General features: G+C 46.2%; 1 protein-coding gene across 3 annotated transcripts in view; it reads left to right on the top strand.

Annotated features, from left to right (window-relative positions):
• Positions 1–403: 403 nt before the first annotated feature.
• The window catches only part of Usp13 (ubiquitin specific peptidase 13), a 102,292-nt gene continuing 82,624 nt past the window's right edge, over positions 404–20,071 (top strand). For 2 of the 3 annotated variants that reach the window (XM_051185834.1, XM_051185833.1), the window contains exon 1: positions 404–922. In XM_051185834.1, coding sequence (XP_051041791.1) covers positions 761–922 — 162 coding nt within the window. In that variant the 5' untranslated portion in view covers positions 404–760. The remainder of the gene's footprint in view (positions 923–20,071) is intronic. The other variant, XM_051185832.1, reaches the window with a different exon arrangement.

Below are 20,071 nucleotides of genomic sequence, written 5' to 3'. Positions count from 1 at the left end.
TATTATTAAGCCCCCAAAGCCCCCAATCCATTATTTTATTTTGAAGAACCAACAAGCAAGGGCAGATCCTCAAATCAGGATCCACATAGATCCTCAAACCAGGCCACTGAATGTTTGACAGGGAACCTTGAATCATACAGAAGATATTGTAAAGCCAAAGAAAAGCAGACTCCCTCATCCTGAAAGGGGATGGTGGATCTCGCCGGCCCCTCCTCTTGCAATATATAAGAAAACCCTGTATTATCGCAAGAAAAAAAAATATATACCTCTCTTCTCTAGACCCTAGAGCCTAGAGTGAGGCTCAAGGAAGAGCTTGAGAGCGAGGCAACACTCCAGTCTCACCCACCCCTTCGCGATCGATGGGGGAGGTCGCGCTGCGCACCGCTTTTTGTGCCGGCTTCCCCGGACCTGGTCCTGGGCAGTTGGGAATTGCATCCCCGAGGTGGGGCCCATGGCGGGCTGACTGCGTGCTTGGGGACCTCTGGACCACCCCAGGCTCTGATTCCTGTGTTCCCACCCGCTAGGCATCCCCCTCCCCGGCGCTGCGGCTGGCGCGCGCCCCGCCTGACGCTGCAGCTGGGCCGGCGACTCGCCATTGGATTAAAAATAGCAGTGCCCGCCCGCCCGGGCAAGGGCCGAGCCTCCCTAGCTGGAGCGGATCCTCAGCCGGAGCTGATCCCCAGCCCGCACGGCCGCTGCGCCCCGGTCCTGCTCTCCCGCTGCGCCGCGCTCCTCCCCAGGCCCGCTGCGCTCTGCGGCCATGCAGCGCCGGGGCGCCCTGTTCAGCGTGCCGGGCGGCGGCAGGAAGATGGCTTCAGGGGACCTGGGCGAGCTGCTGGTACCGCATATGCCCACGATTCGCGTGCCCAGGTCGGGGGACCGCGTCTACAAGAACGAGTGCGCCTTCTCCTATGACTCCCCGGTAAGGAAGATCCCCGGCGTGGTCGCGCAACCGGCGGCCTAGGAATTGGGTGGCGCGCGGGGCAGGGGACCAGATGAGCTGCGGGCCAGGGACCTCGTTCTCCTCCTGGCGCAGGGTTTGGCTCCCCCGCACCAAGCGAGCGATCCCGGGCGCGGCGGCAGAAGACAAGGTTCTCTGGGGCCTTCGCTCCGTTAGCCTGCGGCTGGGCTGCCAGGGCCCCGGGCCATCAGCCTCCCGCCCACAACTCCTGCACTGAGAAAGGAAAGGAAGAGTTAGTTCAGGGTTCCGAGCTGCTTTCCTGGGTGACAGAGGGCGGGGACATGGTAGGTGAGCGCGCTCAGCCAGTCCTCCTAGTATAAAAGCTTTTCTTTGCCTATGGTTTCCCACTGCGGGACAATGCTGATGGCCTCTAAGCTCGCCCGCCACCCCTTACTTCCCATCCCATTCGTTTCTGGCCCTTGTCAGGTCCGGGTGGTCCACTAGGGCAGCAGAACTAAGGGGCCTGTCGCTAGCTTACGATGGTTACTTAAAGCCTTACTCAAATCCTTCCCTTCCAAGTGAGTCACTGTGCTGACGTGCGCTATGTGAATTATTAAAAGTTCACTCCCGAATCGTGACCCCGCAGGAGGAGGGGAAGATAAAAGGCATCGTGGCCATCCACTAGGGAGCCTGGTAGAGCTTTCCAAACTGGTGGGTTGTGGGGTTGTGAAAGCAAGCAGGGTGAAATGCCCCTTTCAGTAGTCAAGATGGGCTTCAAAGTGACTCAGCTGTCTGGCGGCTATCTGCCTTTTTGAGGACCAGGCTATTTTTATCCCTCCACTTTGGATCTCATATGTCACCCAGCAGATCTTGGGGCATCGCGAGGTGGATGGGTGGGAGGGAGAGGCAGGTTTCATAGAAGTTGTCCAACATATTTTATTCTTAGAATATATATAGTTTTTTTTTTTTTTGAGGGGGTGGAGGACCATCAAATGAGCCGCAAAATCTCACAAATTTCCCTTTTGGGTTGATTTGGGGGTGGTTGTAAGCCTTATTTTGTTTGGCGTACACTGGAGTTCTGGGTGGTGAGTATAATTTTGTTATTATCTTCTCTAGGGTTGTTCTGTTTTTCTATTATGCTATTCCAGATGATTTGGATCGCAAATTACAAATAATTTACAAATTTGTTAATTATTTATTTTCATGTCTTTTAAAAAGACCCAGGTAGAATGGAGTGAAAGATTACATTTAATAGCATATTTTGTCATTACTCACAGTGATGTCATTGCACCCTGGGAAAGACCATTTTCAGGTTGTGTGGACCCTGTGGGGTAGATTATATTAAAAACTCCCAGAGTGGAGCACTGCTAGCGTCTGGCTTAAGGCAAGGTGGCCTAACGCCTTGGAACATGTAAAATAGCTTTCTCCATGGTGGACTGGTTGCTTTTCAAGCTCTACTCATAGACTTTTTACTTCGGAGCAAGTGTGAGAAATAGCCAATTGTTGTAACTGGTTTCCACAGATCACAAGGAGCTGGAACTTCCTGTGTGCCAGACAGCGATCTAGAAGTTTCCTTTCTGTTTGAGCGATGATTTCATTCGTATTGCCCCGGTACCTTGGGGGAGACTGGATCCATTTACAGGCAGCGAATCATCCAGTTTCGTTATCTGCATTTCAGGGAAGATGATGAGGGATAATTTAGAACAGGATGCCTGAAAACATGAAGTCTTTAACAGTGGCACTTTAACAGTTCACTGAAAATCCAGCGTTTCTTTGAGCGTTTGACTTTACCAACTCACACATGTGAGAAACACAGTTGGGTCGTGCTGTGGGGCTTCCAGAGGAAGGTCAAAAACAGTCACGTTGGGGTGGGGGTGAGGGAAGACATCTTCCTTTCGGATAGTTTTGAAAAGGCTCATAGCTAAAGATAGAAGGTAAAGGAGGTGAGCCATTCCGAGCAAGGGGCAAATACGCAAACTTTTTCTTCTTGTTTGCCTGTATGCACTGCAGAACGAAAAAGACTGGTTTGGCCAATTGTGGTCGATTTCTGGCTGCTAAGAAAATCCCTGACAGGAGCAGCCGTGGGGAGGCAAGATTTGTGTTGGCTCCCTGTGCCGTCTGTGTTAGACTCAGTGGTATGGTGGAGCAGCTAGGACCACTCAAGGTCGCAGAAGGCTCAGGCCAACATGAGAAGCAGATGTGAGAGCCCAATGACCCATTTCTCTAGGCAGAAGGCACCAAAGATTCTGCTACTTTTTCAGAGTGCCACCACCTGGGGAGAGGGGCCTCAAATCATGGCACCCAGTAAGGTGTGACTTCAGAACAAGAAAGGAGTAGAAAGAGGGCCTTGAGTGCTGAAAAATTATTTAGTATTTATTTATTTTTTTTAAAAACTTTTATTTATTTATCGTTTGATGCTAGGTTTGAACTCGGGCCTTTGTACATGCTAACATCTTACTCTATACTGATCTTCGTTTTAGGTTCTTATACATGTTAGACAAGTACTCTGCCAGTGAGCTATATCTCTAGTTTTTCTTTTATAATTTGAAATAGGGTCTCACTGAGTGGCTGAGCCAACTTATTTAAACTTACTCTGAACCCGGGGCTGATTTTGAACTAGGGATTTTTTCCACCTCAACCTCCTAAATAGCTGGCATCACATGTCTGTGCCATCGGCCCCAGCTTAGAAAGCTACTTTTACATTTATTTTAAAAAGAAAATTTTAGTTGATTAATTAGTGTGTGTGTGTGTGTGTGTGTAGGGAGGGAGAGAGAAAGAGACAGAAAGATAGATGCACCCACATGGGCTATGACTTGCTTGTTGACGTCAGAGGGCAACATGCAAACAGAAAGGAGTCTGTTTTCCTCTTCCTCAATTTTGGGGATTGAATTTGGGTCCTCAGCAGAAATGCTGAGCCATTTCACAGGCTCTTGGAAAGCCACTTTTAGGTAACATGATTGCATGTGTGCTATGGTTTGAATGTGAAATATCCCTTGCAGATTTCTATATTAGAGGCTTATTCCCAGCTTACAATATTGTTATTTTGGGAGACTCTGAAAACTTCAGGACATTAGGTCTAGCAGAAGAAGAGAGTTACTGGGAGTGGGTCTTTGATGGGGGTCCTAGACCGTGGTCCTTTCCTGGCTCTCCCTGCTCCGGTCTGCCAGAAGATAGGAAGCACCTCTACTCTCTTCCACACCTGTGGTGTCTTTGCCCAAATGCATGAGATCATGTGACCATGAGCAAGGGAAATAATGACCCCTCCCCTCCAGCTGAGTACAGTGATATAAAGTAGTACTGCAAAGTAGGTTGGAGGCAGTGATTCCAAGTGTTTGTATCATGGACGCGTACCAGGCCCTAGGCACAGTCATAAGAACTTTATAGGCTGTAATGCATTGGACAGTGTAAAACTCATTTTTATACTCACCGTTTCCTTCCCTCCCTCTAGAGCAGGGATTCTCAACCTGTGGGTCTCGATGCCCACAGGGGTCACATATCAGATATCCTGCATATCAGATATTTACATTATGATTCATAGCAGTAGCAAAATTAAAATTATGAAGTAGCAATGAAAATAATTTCATGGTTGGGAGTCACCACCACAGGAGGAACTGTCTTAAAGCTGGCAGCATCAGAAAGAATGAGCAGTAACCTCTACTGCTCTAGAGTTCGGTAGGGAAGAGATGCTAAAGATGAGGCTGTTTCCCCCACCTCTTTGGCTTTAACAGATCTGGCCTCTGGCTCCCAGTGTGTTCGGTTCACTTGTCCTGTCCTAACTTGGTTTGTCTATGAAGTCTGAAATGTCCTTCCTATCAGAGCTGAGAGGTGAATGTGGGGATCTATCGGTTCCCACATCTAGTCACTTCCTTCATGAGCCTAGCATGGCTCTTTGAGGTTCAGTTACTCTTTATGCTGTTCACTTTGTTCTCTCGTGTTCGTAGCTCTAGTGAGACCAGTCTATGGTTTTTCACCCTGCAACACTCATTTCCTTCCCTGGAACCTTCGAGTTTCTTTCTCAACTATGTCTGACTCCATCCTGCCCCGAGTGCCTACACTGTATAGTCTATGTTGTATACAGGCTCCTGCACTTAGATATCATCTCTTCCATTCTGCCTTTCTTTCAGTTTATTTTATCTCTTTAATTCTTATAGGAAGTCTTGGATACAGCAGGAGCTTCAGTTCAGGGCACACCACCACTCGCTTCAGATCCAGCCTCTTGTATATCCCTTGTTGTTTTAACCTTCTTCTTCTTCTTCTTCTTCTTCTTCTTCTTCTTCTTCTTCTTCTTCTTCTTCTTCTTCTTCTTCTTCTCCTTCTTCTCCTTCTCCTTCTCCTCCTTCTCCTTCTCCTTCTCCTTCTCCTTCTTCTCCTTCTCCTTCTTCTTCTTCGTTGTTGTTATGACAGAATCCATGACAAAAGCCACTGTTTTGGCTATGGTTGAGGATGCAGACAGGGAAGTCATGGTGGTAGGAGTTCAAGGAAGCTAGTCCCCTTGCATCCATAGGCAGGATACGGGAAGTGACTGCTGGTGTTTAGTTGCTTTTCTCATTTTTATTCAGTCTAGAAACCCAGCCCATAGGCTAGTGACTCCCCACCACAATTAACCCATCCTAGAAACCCCCTCAATGACATGGCCAGAGAGAGGTTTGTCTCCTGGGGGACTGTCAACTTGACAGTCAACACAGAAGATCACACTGGCCTGATCTTGGATCACTGAAAATCAGCAGGGTGAGACAAGGCTTCAGAATAGGGCAGCTCACATTGGAAAGCTCTCTCAGGGAAGGAAAAGGGACAGTGACAAGGAGGAAGGAAAGCTCTGGCTACCACAGCCAGCAGCAGCCATCAAGTCCCAGGGAGGGGAAGCTGTGGAATGCATTTCCAGCCTTCCACTTGATGTGCAGCAGAGGGAGAGAGTATTTATCTTCTGGCTCTCAGCCCCATCCCCCTGCTGGGTGAGTGTTGATCCAGGACACTCCCTCATTTTCCAACTCAGCATTTGTTCTGGAAGGCCTCTCCAGTACTCCAGGCTTCCAGGAGCAACAGCAGCCCAGAAGAGCCATTCAGCAACTCACAGGGCTGCCATGTGCCCAGGAGACGAGAGAAGCTGTGGACTGTCCCAGAACATCTTATCTCCCTTCCGGTAACAGCACTGTTTGCAAAGAAGGAACTTCTTCCCCAAGTTTCTTAGATGGCCACATCATGGCTGGCTGGTTGTCTTCCTGGGAGTCGTTGTAAAATTCTAGTGGAGAGGGGCCTGGTAGTCACGACTGATTTAGGTAGCCAGGAAAGGTGTGAGAGCATGGCTACCTGTGGGAAACCTTCACGTTGGTAAATCTTCCTGAACTTTCTACCATGTGTCACTGATACACCTGCTGCTGTGCCAGGGGTTGTCAATAGCAGCAGTACCTCACACATGTTTAACGTGTACTCCCAGATGGCAGCACAAGCATGCCCAGGAACTGTTAGAAATGCGAGTTTACACATCCCAACACAGATCATCTGAAATAGAAATGGCACAGGAGACTAGTTATCTGTGTTGTAAATCAGTTTCCTAAGGGCTGGGGAGATGGCTCAGGCAGTGAAGTACTGCCTTTCATGCAAGTGTGCGAACCTGAGTTTGGAGCCCCAGACCTCATGTAAAAAGCTGGGCATGGTGGTAAGTGACATGATCCCAGTGCTGGGGAGACAGGAGGATCCCCAGGGCTTCCTAGCCTGCCAGTCTAGTTGAATTGTTCAGCTCCAAGCACAGTGAGAGACCTTGCCTCAAAAGATTAGGAACTAACATTAACCTTTGCCTCCTTGTGCATATACAATGCCCCCATACCCCCCATACACAAACACACACACACACACACACACACACACACACACACACACACACAGATGCATAACCCCACACATGAACACAGGTGAACACACATACTTACTCACACACTAGCACACAAATGCGTACTCACAAACACACACAGATACATACTTTTTTTTAAAAAAATGCTTAATATGTTTATTTTTTATATATTTATTTTATATAACCAAGTCCATTTAAATGAAAACAAACATTTATAGACAATATTTGGGAATTTGGGCGTCATTCTTTCCAAACTACTTCTTGCTGGTAAGGGGCGCTGTCATGGGGGATTCTAAGAAGATGCAGAAATCCTGGCTGTAGTCTGTAAGGCTGCTTGGTCTAGCTGTTTTGAATGCAGATACATACTTTTTAACATAATATATTTTATTGGCTTGTATTAATTCTATATAATAGTGGGTTTCATTATGACATTTTCATGTGTGTATATAATGAATTTTGATCATATTCACCCCATTGCTCTCTTGTCCCCCTCCAGGCCCTGCTGATCTCTTTCTTCTCCCTAACTAGTCCATTTCTACTTTCATATCTACCATTCTACTTTTGCCTCTACTGTTTTGACTGTTCTAGATACTTCACTTAACAGGAATGTGTGTGTGTGTGTGTGTGTGTGTGTGTGTGTGTGTGTTTCACTTAGATGTCTTTATCCATGCTGTAGCCTATGTCAGGATCTTTTTTCCTTTTAAAGGCTGAATAGTATTCCTTCTCATGAACAGATACGTACTTTCTTCCTTAGTTGTTCATGGGGACATTGCATTACTTCTCTGGCTCCTGTGAGCTGTTCTGCTGCAAACATAGCATCTCTATCTCCTAACACCCACTATGTCAGTCACCAGATCTGGGGTAGCCTCCTCTCCTTTACATGCTAAGGCTCAAGACCTCATCAGCTCTTGCTGGGCTCTTCCAGAAGCTTCTTAACCAATGACCTTCCCTCTAGTCTTGCACATTGTCCTCTGTAACCTTTCTAGACTGCCGGTTTGATTTCATTTCCTGCCAAGAACTTCTCCGTGCTGCTGTTTAGATGACTGTACCTTAGCTCCTTGTGGAATAATAGTCGACGGTGTGTTACATTTGTTTATGCTGTGGAACATTTGTTAATGATTCAAAGATGTGTTGCATTTTTTCCATGTTGCATTTGTTTAATTCTGTGAAGCTGTGTTGCTTTGCCTGCCTAAAATACTTGGTTGGTTTAATAAAAAGCTGAATGGCCAATATCTAGGCAGGAGAAAGGATATGCAGGGCTGGCAGGCAGAGAGAATAAATAGGAGAAATCTGGAGAGAGATTGAGAAGCAAGAAATAAAAGGGGAGGGTTCCAGGGGCCAGCCACCCAGCTACACAGCCGGCCACAGAGTAAGAAGAAAGGTATATAGAACGGAGAAAGATAAAAGCTCAGAGGCAAAATGTAGAAGAGATAATTTAAGTTAAGAAAATCTGGGTAGAAACAAGGCCAGGTAAGTCAGGAAGAAAGGTGGTGAGCCCCCCAAAATAATAAAAGAGTAATAAAAATCCAACGACATCCCCACTTTACCTTGCTGACCCACATCTTGTGTTTAGCTCCCAGATACCTTTCCAGTCTCAGGAGCTCCACAGCTTACCCCTACTTATATTCTGGCTCTTTACGCAGCTAGAATACCTTCTCCGACACTCTCCCCAGGGATGACCGCAGCCATACTTAATTAGAGCTGGTCTGTGTTGACTGCTCTGATGACTCTCCAACCCCCCACCCCACAGAGCTAGTTAGACTTTTACTTTGCCTTTTCTCCTCTGCTTTCATTTATTTTTAAGCACCTTTTCTTTTTGCTGCTGTCATAGGTGGGATGCAGATTGTTCAAACTGTGGACTAAGTAAGGCCAGAATAGAGAATTAAAGGGAAAAGAACAGAGAAGTGAAAATTACACTGTAAGTCTGTGTTACTAACCCTGAATCTTTTGTGCTTGCCTATTTTTAAAACCCGCACATATATTTTGGAATGAAAAACGTTCATAAAAATAGCCAGTGTGATATTTGAATTTTGCTATATTATTGTTGAGGTCCTAAGTTTGATGCTTGAGATGCCAGGAAATGATGTCTTAAGTGTTTTGTGTATTGTGCTTCGAGATGCCCCACAGGTTTTGTAGAATGGGCCCCATGGCATTGCCCAGAGAGGACCAGGTGCTTTGTCTCTATGGATGCCACCAGGACTGTGCTGTCATTCATGTTCAGAACTGTGCTATTGGTCCCTGGCCCCCTTGTCTGTGTGCACAGTGACTCTCTGAACAAGAGCTGAAACATCAGGACAGCAACAGTGACACAAATATGATGGACTTGTGCATGCCCAGTACTGGCCTGGTGCCTAGGTGCAAGATAGTGTGTGTTTCCAGTGACAAGCAAAATACTCTGAGTTCAGTGAGTAGAGTGCTTGTCTAGCATGTACACAGCCCTGGTCTATCCCTAGAAATGCACAAAACCAGGGTAATAGTGCGAGCCTATAATCCTAGCACTAGAGAGATGGAGTCAAGAGGATGAGGAGTTCAAGGCCATCTCCTGGTACGTAGTGAGTTGAAGCCAGCCTGGACTACATGAAACCTATCTCCACCTCCATTTTTTTTGTGTGTCACTGTCACTTCTTATTTAGACCCATCATTCAGCCTGCACTGGGGTAGGTGACTTAGTGGCAGAGATGTGAGTGAATGGAGGAAACAGAGGCCCACGGCAGGAGGAAAGTGACAGAGGTCTGTTAATTCTACTTCAGTGTGTTCATTCCAGATCCAACAAGCATTGGGGACTTTTTGTACACCCTCTTGTGCACCGTGGGTATAATAACTTTCAGAAGGGAGATAGCTACTGATGCTACCCTGCTTCTCAGGTAAGGAAATAGTCAGAGAGGTTAGGTGACGTCGAGGGCTCACCCAGAGTCCCATGTATAACAGAGATTCGATGTAAGTAAGCTCTGATGTGATATGTGATTAGACCCTATCCCCCCCACCCACAAAAGCACTTACAGGATATTTAAATGTAGCACTTAAAACATATGTGTGCAGATTTCAGGCCTAAGAACAAGCAATGCATTGGGCCTGCACTCCTGGATGGGATCTGTATGAAGGTAGGAGGTCTTTCACGTATTTGAGACAATAAATTGTCTCCTGGAAGAGCATGTCAGTGGGGACATTGGGCAGCAGGGATCGTCATCATTCCAGGGGCTATAGGGGACCATGGTCTTGGTAAGAATAGACCTGGTGGAGATCTGGAAGTGGTGACAAGCACCTGTGATCCTAGCACATGGGAGGTAAAGGCAGGAGGATCAAGAGTTCAGGGCCATCTTTGGCTACATAGGCAAGTTCAAGGATAGCCTGGGCTACGTAAGACCCTGATTCAAAACAAGATTAGTCCAGATGGACTGGCTACTTAGGAGTGAAGAATAGAGAGAGGCTGGAGGCCAGGGGGCTGCTCTTCTAGAAGTGGAATGTAGGCTAGGTGGGGAGTGCGAGGAGTTGGCGATCTGGAGCAAAGGGTCCAAATAGAAGGTTGCTTTTGTACTGGAGGGTACCTTTTCATCAGGACAATGGACATGGAGGTGGAGCTTGGGTGAGCCGGTAATAAGCCAGTAGAGACTTTGGTGACTGAGTCTATAGAGCATGAGTGGGAGAAGACTCCTGGCCAGTATACTGGGAATGGAGTGTACCAAGGGCAGCCATGAGGAAAGTGAGACAGGAAACACAAGTGCCCTGAGACTTTGTCCTGGCTGGGCAGTTAGGAACAATAGGGACCTCAGAGGCCAGGGTTGGGATCTGGGAATGTGGTAATCTGAGTACTTTGGATTTGTGAGGGGCTGGAAGCTACCTCTGTGGGCCTGGAATCTTGTCCCCACTTTTGTGGAAGCAGTGCCTGCTACATCCTTCTCCCCTTTCTTCTGACTGGCTCAAGTTCGGGGTCCCTCAGGCAGGAGCCTGGGGTGGTAATTCCTCCGGGAGTTAGACATGTGCACAGGCTATCACAGGCCGTTCTGGGCAGAATACATGTGACTTAAAACTACATACCTGTGTATGTGATTATCTAGGAAGGAGCGATGCCTTTAAAGACACTTGTAAGAGGCCGAGATTATGCAAACTTTCTCCTAGTGAAGTCAGATGTTGGATCCTGTTCACTGGCTAATTCTTTGTGTGTGACCATGGAAGAGGCCGTGACCTGGACATAGATGTCCCTGTCCTCAGCAGTTCTTAGAAGTAGGGTTGGGGGTCTGCGGGGGGTGGGGGGAGATCAGAACATTGGTTGGCCAGGAGGAAAGAGAGCATAAGAGCAGAAATGTGGGGGTGAGGGTATAAAAGGCAGGGTGAAGCTAATCCTTGAATTGCATTTTGGGGTAAGACTGTTGAGTGGCTCATGTGCATGGCCACTGGGGGTTCACTGTATTGGATAATGGGTCTCCAGCCTGAGGCTTGGTGGTGTTAATTTCTGGACATAGCTGATGAGGGTAGAAGGACTAAGGATTGCCAACCCTTTGGGTAGTTGAGCAGTGTCTTCCAGCTGAGTCCTTGGGGTCTTGAAAACTGTTCTGATAGGGCGTGTTCAGTCAGGAGTGGCCACTTTGCAGGGAGTCAGCCACCCCTTGCCATCTGAGAAGGGTGCATCTCTCCTCTCTCTGCAGGAAAGCCCGGCAGAGTGTCTAGCACAGGTCCCTTACTCTAGTTGGCTGGCCCTGCCGATTCTGCCTCAAGTGCAACAGCCCGGAAGGAAAAGCTGCTCTTTTTTTCTCTAAAGCCCTGGCAGCAACTGCTGTGCTTGCTAACAGCCACCCACCTGACTCCTGCCAACAAAATGACATCTGCTTCCCAGATACACTAGGGGGGCAGGTTGGCCTGGTTCAGTCTAGCCCCTACTCCCTAAGAGTCAAGTGACATCATCAGGTGCTTTATTTCTGTGTGTTTATGGGAGATTAGGGGTCACAACATAGGATCTGTATTGCCCTGCTGCCTGTCAAACATGGTTCTCTGCTGTTCTGTATAGTACTCATCTTAGCCAATGTTCTGTTGCTGTGAAGAGACACCATGACCATGACAATTCTTATAAAAGAAAACATTTAATTGGAGCTTGCTTACAGCTTAAAAGGTTTAGTCCATTATTGTCATGATGGGCATACAGGCAGATATGATGCTGGAGAAGTTGAAAGTTTTATGTCCCGATCCACAGGCAACAGGAAGAAAGAGACTGGGCTTTGAAACCTCAAAGCCCACCTACAGTGACACACGTACACTACACCATCAGGGCCACATGTCTTAATCCTTTCGAATAGTGCTACTCTTTAATCCTATGGGGGACACTCTTCTTCAAACCACCACAGTATCCATGATCTTTGGTCTGTGTGTGTGTGTGTGTGTGTGTGTGTGTGTGTGTGTGTGTGTGTCCCTCTGAGAAGAAAGTGACATGGCACTCACAAGATCTTGTCTTGGGCTTGACCAGCAGTTCTTAGTCTGTGGGTTACAATTCCTTTAGGAGTTGAACAACCCCTTTACAGGGGTCACCTAAGGCCATCTGCATATCAGGTATTTACATTATAATTCATAACAGTAGCAAAATTACAGTTATGAAGTAATAATGAAAATAATTTTGTGGTTGCGGTTCCCCACAACATGAAAAATTATGTCAAGGAATCACAGCATTAGGACAAACACAGACACTGTGTTCTCCGTGATCCTGTGAGATGTAGGACCCACTGTGAGAATTATGGACCTTAGTATTTGTTGGCCTTTTGAGAGCCCCTCCATGTGATACTGCTCATATTCATATGAGCTTAGCAAGAAAGGCTTTTATGGGCTTTCCTGGGAACACACTCCTCACATTTACAAAGTCTAGTCAGGATGGGCACTTGCATGCTGAACCCATCTCATTTAAAGAGTAAAATAAGGGTCTTGAGAGCTAGTTCAGTTGGTAAAGATACTTCCCTTGAAGGAATGAGGCCCGAGTTTGAGCCTCAGAATCCATGTCAAGGAAAAGCTGGCCATGGGCTGTAGAGACAGCCCAGTGAGGAAAGTTCTCAAGCCTAAAGTATTGAGTTTGGATCTCAGCACCCACATTAAAGTTGGGCAAGGCTGTGTAGTGCAGAGAGGATGGAGATAGGTGGATCCCTGGGCTCATTGGTTGGCCAGCCTAGCCTATGGGACAAGTTCCAGGACAAGGATACTGCCTTATAAGAGAAAGGTGGATGGAGCTTGAGCAGCAACCCCTGAGGTTGACCTCTGGCTTCTACATTCATGTAGATGCATGCAAATGTCCTCATGCAAATATAAGCACACAAAAGAATGATTAAAATTAAGCTAAGACGTTAATAAAAATGAAATTATGAAATTTGCAAGTAAATTGATGGGGCTGGAGACAATCATTCTGAGTGAGGTAACCCAGACCCAGAAAGACAAATCTTACATTTTTTTTTTAACATTTCTGGATGTTTACCTTTGAATTTTCAGATATGTGCATTTCATCTAGAATACTCAGAGTTCTGGAATTTAGTAAGGGGTTTTGAGAACTAGGACATAGAATAGAGTAGTATAAAGATTTAAGGTGAGTAATGGAACAGGAAAGGTTACAGTGTGGTAGGGGCTGGGAGGGCAGGGTGGAGGAAGGAATATGAAGAGGAATAGCTAACACTAAAGCCATTATGAAAAAGCCATATGGAAACTTAGGAAGATGGGCAAGACAGTACCCCAACTAGATATTTCATGTTAATAAATAAAAACCTCAGTACCAGGAGTGGGTTATCTCTTTTTGAACTTTGGGCCAGTGGTGTTCCATAAAAACCAAACACTATGGGCTGTTTCAGTACTTTTGGTACTCTCCTGAACTGATGAGACCCTATTGCTTAAGACACTCGAGGAATAGAAAATGGAGAAATTAAGTTGCTACTTACCTAGAAGCTTCATCGGTACTGGCTAGCTTCTCAGTGCTAGAGGTGTTATGTATGCAACCAGAAGAGACAAGTAATCATTAACTTTATCCATCTTTGAATCCTGCAAGTTACAATAATGGTTGGCTTGAGTGGTGCAATGGGGTACAAATGTTATGGGAGTAACTGAGTACTTTCTGATTGGTTCTAAGGCCTGCTCCATGGGATGGAATCCACACCTGACAGTATAAAGATGACCAAGAACTTGTGTCTGCAGGCCTCTCCTCCTCTTTACTGTCCCCTCTGGTCTCATGTCCTTCAGCACAGTACCCTGGCTTTCTTCTGCTCCATCTCCTTCTTGTTTCCTTATGTAGGTGCAGATCTTAAACTGGCAATCCTCTTGCTTCTGTCTCCCAGTTCTGGGATTATTGGCAACGGTATGGCAATGCGGCTACATCTGCATTGTCTCTTTTATTCTTTGATGATCAGAGCTTGGCTTGCTGCACATTTGGTTAGGCTGCCTGTCCATATTTGCTTGTGTACATGCATGTGAGTGCAGTGCCTATAGATGCCAGGAGATGGCATTGGTTCCTTGGAGCTAGAGTTATAGGAGCCACCCAGTGTAAGTTCTGGGAACCAAATCTAAGTCCTCTGGAAGAGCAGCAAGTGCTCTTAACTGCTGACCCATTTTCCAACCCTAACCTTCCTCCTTCCTTCCTTCCTTCCTTCCTTCCTTCCTTCCTTCCTTCCTCCATCTTTTCTTTTTTCTGTCTGTCTTTCATTCCCCCCCTCCCCCCTTTGAGGCAGGGTTTCTTTGTATATCTCTGGCTGTCAGCTCACTCTGTAGATCAGGCTGGTCTTGAACTCAGAGATCCACCTGTTTCTACCTTCCAAGTGTTGGTATTAAAGGCATGCACCACCACCCAGCCCAACCCCAATTTCTATTCATTTTAAATTAAGAACAAACAAACAACAACAAAAAGTATGTTTATGAGTAACAAATAGAAAATGCCAAGAAGGCTGAAGAGATAGTTCTATCAAAGACCTGAGTTTGAACCTCAGAACTCATATACATGGTGGCATGTATTTAAACCCCAGCACTCAGTAAGCAAAGACAAATGGATTCCTGGAGTTTGATAGCCAGCCAGCCTAGTTTGTGAGTTCAGGCCCATAAGAAACCCTTTCTCAATAAAGCAAAGAAGATGTGTCTGAGGAATACATCCAAGGTTTCTCTCCCGCCTTCACATACATGTGTGCACACATGTACAGCACCTCACACCCATGCATTGGCACATATGCATTGAGTCCACTCATGAAAGACTATGAAGAAAATTATCCCTACCATCACATGATGAAAATGTCACATGCTAGAGCATGTATATTGTGTATATAATAATATAAAGATACTCAGTTTGGATATCTAATTTGTTTTGGAGGTAGGTCTTCCTGTGTTTCCCAGGCTAACCTTGACTCTAGTCTTCTGCATTCTGGAATTACAGGCGTGTACCACCATGTTTGCTGGTTACCTTTTCTTTGCAGGAAAATTGCATGTGTGTTTCTTAGTATGTGCTCTCAAGTCTGTTGTAATGATTGACATTTCAAGGATGGGTCATGTATGTTACTTCATCTCATGATTCCAGGCAGCTAATTTAGTTATTTTTTTCCTCTCTCTACTTTTATTTTTCAAGTCAGTGTTCTAGAAGATACTGTGCCCTTGTCTCCTTTGTTTTCCCACTGTAATAGTGTGTGAGTCAGTTGCCAACCTGGCTGTGGCCCTCTGCTACCTGTAGCTCCCTGTGTCATGTTCATTATGGTAGTGACCACTTGTTTTCCACAGGAGAGCTGGAACTGTCCCCAGCTTTCTGAGTTGTCACACTCACAGGAACATTCTACTTTTCTGCTGGCCAGTGAGGCTGGCCTCCAAGAAAACACCCTCATAAACAGAGCTCTCTGAACACCTGCCGATTGACAAAGTAGAGTATTTTTATTTGAAATGACTGTTGACTCATTCACATGTGTCTTAGAGACGTGTGACCTTGACCTTTTTGTGGGGATCTTCTGTCATTGTTTTAAATGGCAGACAATGTAAAAGAAATCCCTTTGTTCTTGATGGTGCTTATGAATAGCGTGGAGGGCACTACATTGTAAGTAACAAGTAAATGGCCATGTAAATGCCATTCACACGTTGAAAAGCATTACATGAACTTTTGATTCTGCTGTATGGGAGATGCTTTGTGTAAATTCGTCACAGAGCTCTGAGCAATGTATCTGTGTGTGTGTGTGTGTGTGTGTGTGTGTGTGTGTGTGTAACTGTGTATGTGTGTAAGAACAGCTGGAAGGTAAATCATTTCCACCCAAGGTTACTGTTGTTTGTCCTTTGATATATAAATGCCAGCAGTAGAAATGGAAAGTTGGATGCTCATCCACACAGAAGACACTGTCACTATGGGGCCCTGTCACTATGGGGCCGGGGACTGTCTTAGTAGCTTTCCTTTGAGGAGGTTGTGAGAATGTGAGGAGGTAGTATTTTATTTTTTATATTTTATACATTTAATATCAAAATGGTTAGTATGGTGGTACATACCTGTAATCCCGAGACTGAGGGAGAAGAATGTATAGCTCAAGGCCAGCCCCAGTTACATGATTAGTTTAGGGACAACTTGGGCTACACGTAGTGAGACTCTGTCTCTAAAAATCCAAAACTAATGACAAACCCTGTCTCCCTGCAAAGCCTGGCTGGTTATGCTGTGTTATCCCTGGGAGGCCTCTACTCAGGAAGGAAATGGAGGAGCAGTGGCTCTGGGCAAGAGGGGAGGTGGGGAGGGTGGGCTGGGAGGAATGGAGGAGGCGGGATATAATCTATGAGAGATGAATTAAAACAAGAACAAAAACAAAAAACAGCCCTCAGGGTTGCTTGCTGCCTTGTGATTGCATCAGCTTGACTCTTGTGTGGATATGGACTTTATTCATAACAGTTTATGTCTTCCTGCTATTGGGGGTCTCTCTCTCTCTCTCTCTCTCTCTCTCTCTCTCTCTCTCTCTCTCTCTCTGTATATGTGTGTGACACAGTGCCTATGTGGAGGTTATAGTACAACCTTTGGTGTCTGTTTTCACTTTCCACCTTGCTTGAAGTGGGATCTCTCTTTCTGATGTTCACTGATGCTTGTGCCAGGCTGTCTGACCTGAGAGCATCTTTGGCTCCTCCTGTCTCTGCCTCCAGTCTCCCTGGAGGAGCACTGGGATTGCAGATGGATGCTACTGTACCCATGTATCTCATGTGGGTGATGGGGATTTGAACTCAGGTCCTTGTGCTTTCTTGGGAAGTGCTTTACCCACTGGGCCAGCACCTTGCTTTTTTAAAAGTGTGCTGGCAGATGTTTCTCCAGGTCTCCTTGGTGGCAGACTTAGGGGAGAGGGCTAGCTAGCCAAGGGGAGAGGGCTAGCTAGCCAATGAGAAGAAGAGGTTGTGAGCTAGGAGCTCTCATCAGCTTATCTTTGGACCTGTGTACTTCGATACAAGTGAATGGGGGAAACTTCATCAGCCTCGGTGCATCATGACTTTTGAAAGAAGCTGTTCAGAGTACATGTCATTGAAGGCTGACTGTCTAAAAAATACTCTGACTGGACCTATTATTTGTTTTTTGAGGTGGTGCCCTAGGATTTCTGTCCCTGTGTTAAAACACTGTGACCAAAAGTATTTTGGGAAGGAAAGGGTTTATTTCATTTTATACTTCCACATCATAGACCATTACTGAGAGAAGTCAGGGAAGAAACTCAAGGCAGGAACCTGGAGGAAGGAACTGAAGCTGAGGCTGGGGAAGAGTACTGCTCACTGGCTCGGTCCTCATGACCTGCCCAGTTCGCTTTCTTACACAAGCCAGGACCGCATGCACAGGACCACGATGGGCTAGGCCCTTCCACATCAATCATTAATCCAGAAAGTACCCCAAAGACTTGCTTACAGGCAATCTGGATGGAGGTATTTTCCTCAATTAAAGTTCCTCTTTCCCAGATTACACTAGCTTGTGTCAAATTGACAAAACAAAACAAAAAACAAAACAAACAAACAAACAAAAACAAAACAACCAAACAAAACAAAAACAAAAAACAGACAAATAAAAATCCAGCTAGGATATTGACCCTTTGTCAATTTGACACACAAACACATCACTATTAAACAATAACTTTTCCTTCTTTTTCCCAAATCATCATTGATATGACAATAAAAGTATCCCAAGTTTTAGAAGTTTCACAGTCTTTAAAATTTTTAATACTTAAAAGTCTTTTTTTCCACTCATATATGGATTTTAGACATAGAGCAAAGGATCACCAGCCTACAATCCACACTACTAGAAAAGCTTAGAAACAAGGAGGACCCCGGAGAAGGGGAAAGGGACAAGATCTCCCAAGCAAATTGGGAACATGGGGGGAGGGGAGAAAGTTAGGAGAAAGAGGAGGGGAGAGGAAGACATGAGGATCCAGGAAGATTGAGTCAGGGGAAGAATAGAGGAGAGTAAGAAAAGAGATATCCTAATAGAAGGAGCCATTATAGGCTTAAAGGGAAATCAGCACTAGGGAAACATCTAGAGATCTACAAGGATGACCCCAACTAACAATCTAAGCAATAGTGGAGAGGCTACCTCTTCCCTGATAATGAGATTGATGACTACCTTATATGCCATCCTAGGGCCTTTATACAGTAGCTGATGGAAGCAGAGGCAGACACCCACAGCTAAACACTGAGCTGAACTCCTGGAATCCAGTTGCAGAGAGGGGGTGATGAGCAAAGGGGTCAAGACCAGGCTACCTCAGAGACAGCTGACCTGAACAAGGGGAAGCTCATGGACCCCAGTCTGATAACTGGGAAACCAGCATAGGACCAACCCAGACCTCCCGAACGTGGGTCTCAGGAGAACTGGACAGTCTATGGGGCCTCTGGTAGTGGATAAGTATTTATCCCTAGTATATGAATGGACTTTGGGAGCCCATCCCACATAGAGGGATACTCTCTCAGCCTAGACACATGGGGGGGGGGGCTAGGCCCTGCTCCAAATGATATGACAGACTTTGAAGATCTCCCATGGAAGGCCTCACCCTCCCTGGGGTCCAGAAAGGGGAGGGGATGGGGATTGGGGGAGGCAGGGTGGAGGGAAGGGAGAAGACACTGGGATTGACATGTACAGCAAGCTTGTTTCAATTTTAAATAAAAGAATATTATCAAAAAATTCTAAAGTCTTTGAAATATTCAATATCTCTCTAGAAAACCAAGTTTCTACAACTCTGAAGTCTCTCTGAAACTTCAAATTCTCTCTATAATTACCAAGTTTCTCTAAAATATCCAAGGCCTCATAATTGCGGATTTCTGTAAAATCAAGACAAGTTAAGTATTTTCTTATTTCAAGAGTGAATAATCAGGGCACAGTCACCAACCAAAGTTGCAAAACCAAAGTACAACAGTGTGAAACTCAGTGTCTGACATCTGGGACTCATGATCTTCTAGGCTCCAAAGCCGGAGCAGCTGCAGGTCTCAGGCTCTGCAATCCACAGTGCACATAGCTTGCCTCACAGGCTCAGCAGGCTCCACTCCTGCTGTTGTTAGTGGTCCTCTCTTGGTACAGGCATCTCCAAAATGCTGGTGTTTCCACTGCGCCTGGGTTACAGCTTCACCAATAGCCTCTCCTGGGCTGGTAGGGTCTCTGGCCTGCCACATGGTGTCAAACCTCCATTTCTCTCCATGGCCACTCCAATCCTGGGGCTTTTTAGTGCAATGGAGGCTTCACTTTCAACAATGGCCTCTATTGTGGAAAAATTAAGATCTGGGGAAACAGATAGGCTGAATAGATGTTTATTCAGGGAGAAATAACTTACAACAGAGACAGATGAACACCAGCAGGTTCCAGTCCCAAGGATGCCTCCGGATGCTCTCCCTCCAGGAAACAAGAGAAGGCTTCAGGGTTCCAGACCCCAGACCTTGTTCCTCCATGTAGTCTGCTCCTGCCTCCACCCCAATGGGCGTGTTCAGTGGAACAGGTGCTGGTGGGTGGATATCTCACTAAGGCCTCTCTCCTATCCTCTCACAGTGCCAAGCCTCAGCTGCTCTCCACTAGCCTTCAAAAACCGGTACCTACTGGGAGACTGTTACTTATCACCAAGAGCAGCTGCCAGCATGAGGTACATCCTTGGCTGCCTCTGGGCCACATCTGCTGTGTGCTGATCTGAGGAGGAAACACTTCACAGATGTCACCTCAGTGATGCTGGTCTCTTGGTAATCACAGCCGATTCTTCAGCCCCAGCTGACTAGTACTGATAGTCCCAGCAAAGAACCATGTTAGTGGTGCTGGTTTCCTGTTAATCACAGCTAATTGCTCAGCTCCAGCTGACCCAGAGCCACAGGTTCTTAAGTCTCAAAATACTGACTGACTCTGATAAACCTTTCAGGGACTCTCC

Source organism: Phodopus roborovskii, unplaced genomic scaffold (assembly GCF_943737965.1).
Source record: "Phodopus roborovskii unplaced genomic scaffold, PHOROB, whole genome shotgun sequence".
Taxonomy (NCBI): domain Eukaryota; kingdom Metazoa; phylum Chordata; class Mammalia; order Rodentia; family Cricetidae; genus Phodopus; species Phodopus roborovskii.
Note: the sequence above shows the minus strand (reverse complement) of the source record. Positions and strands in the feature narration are given on the sequence as shown.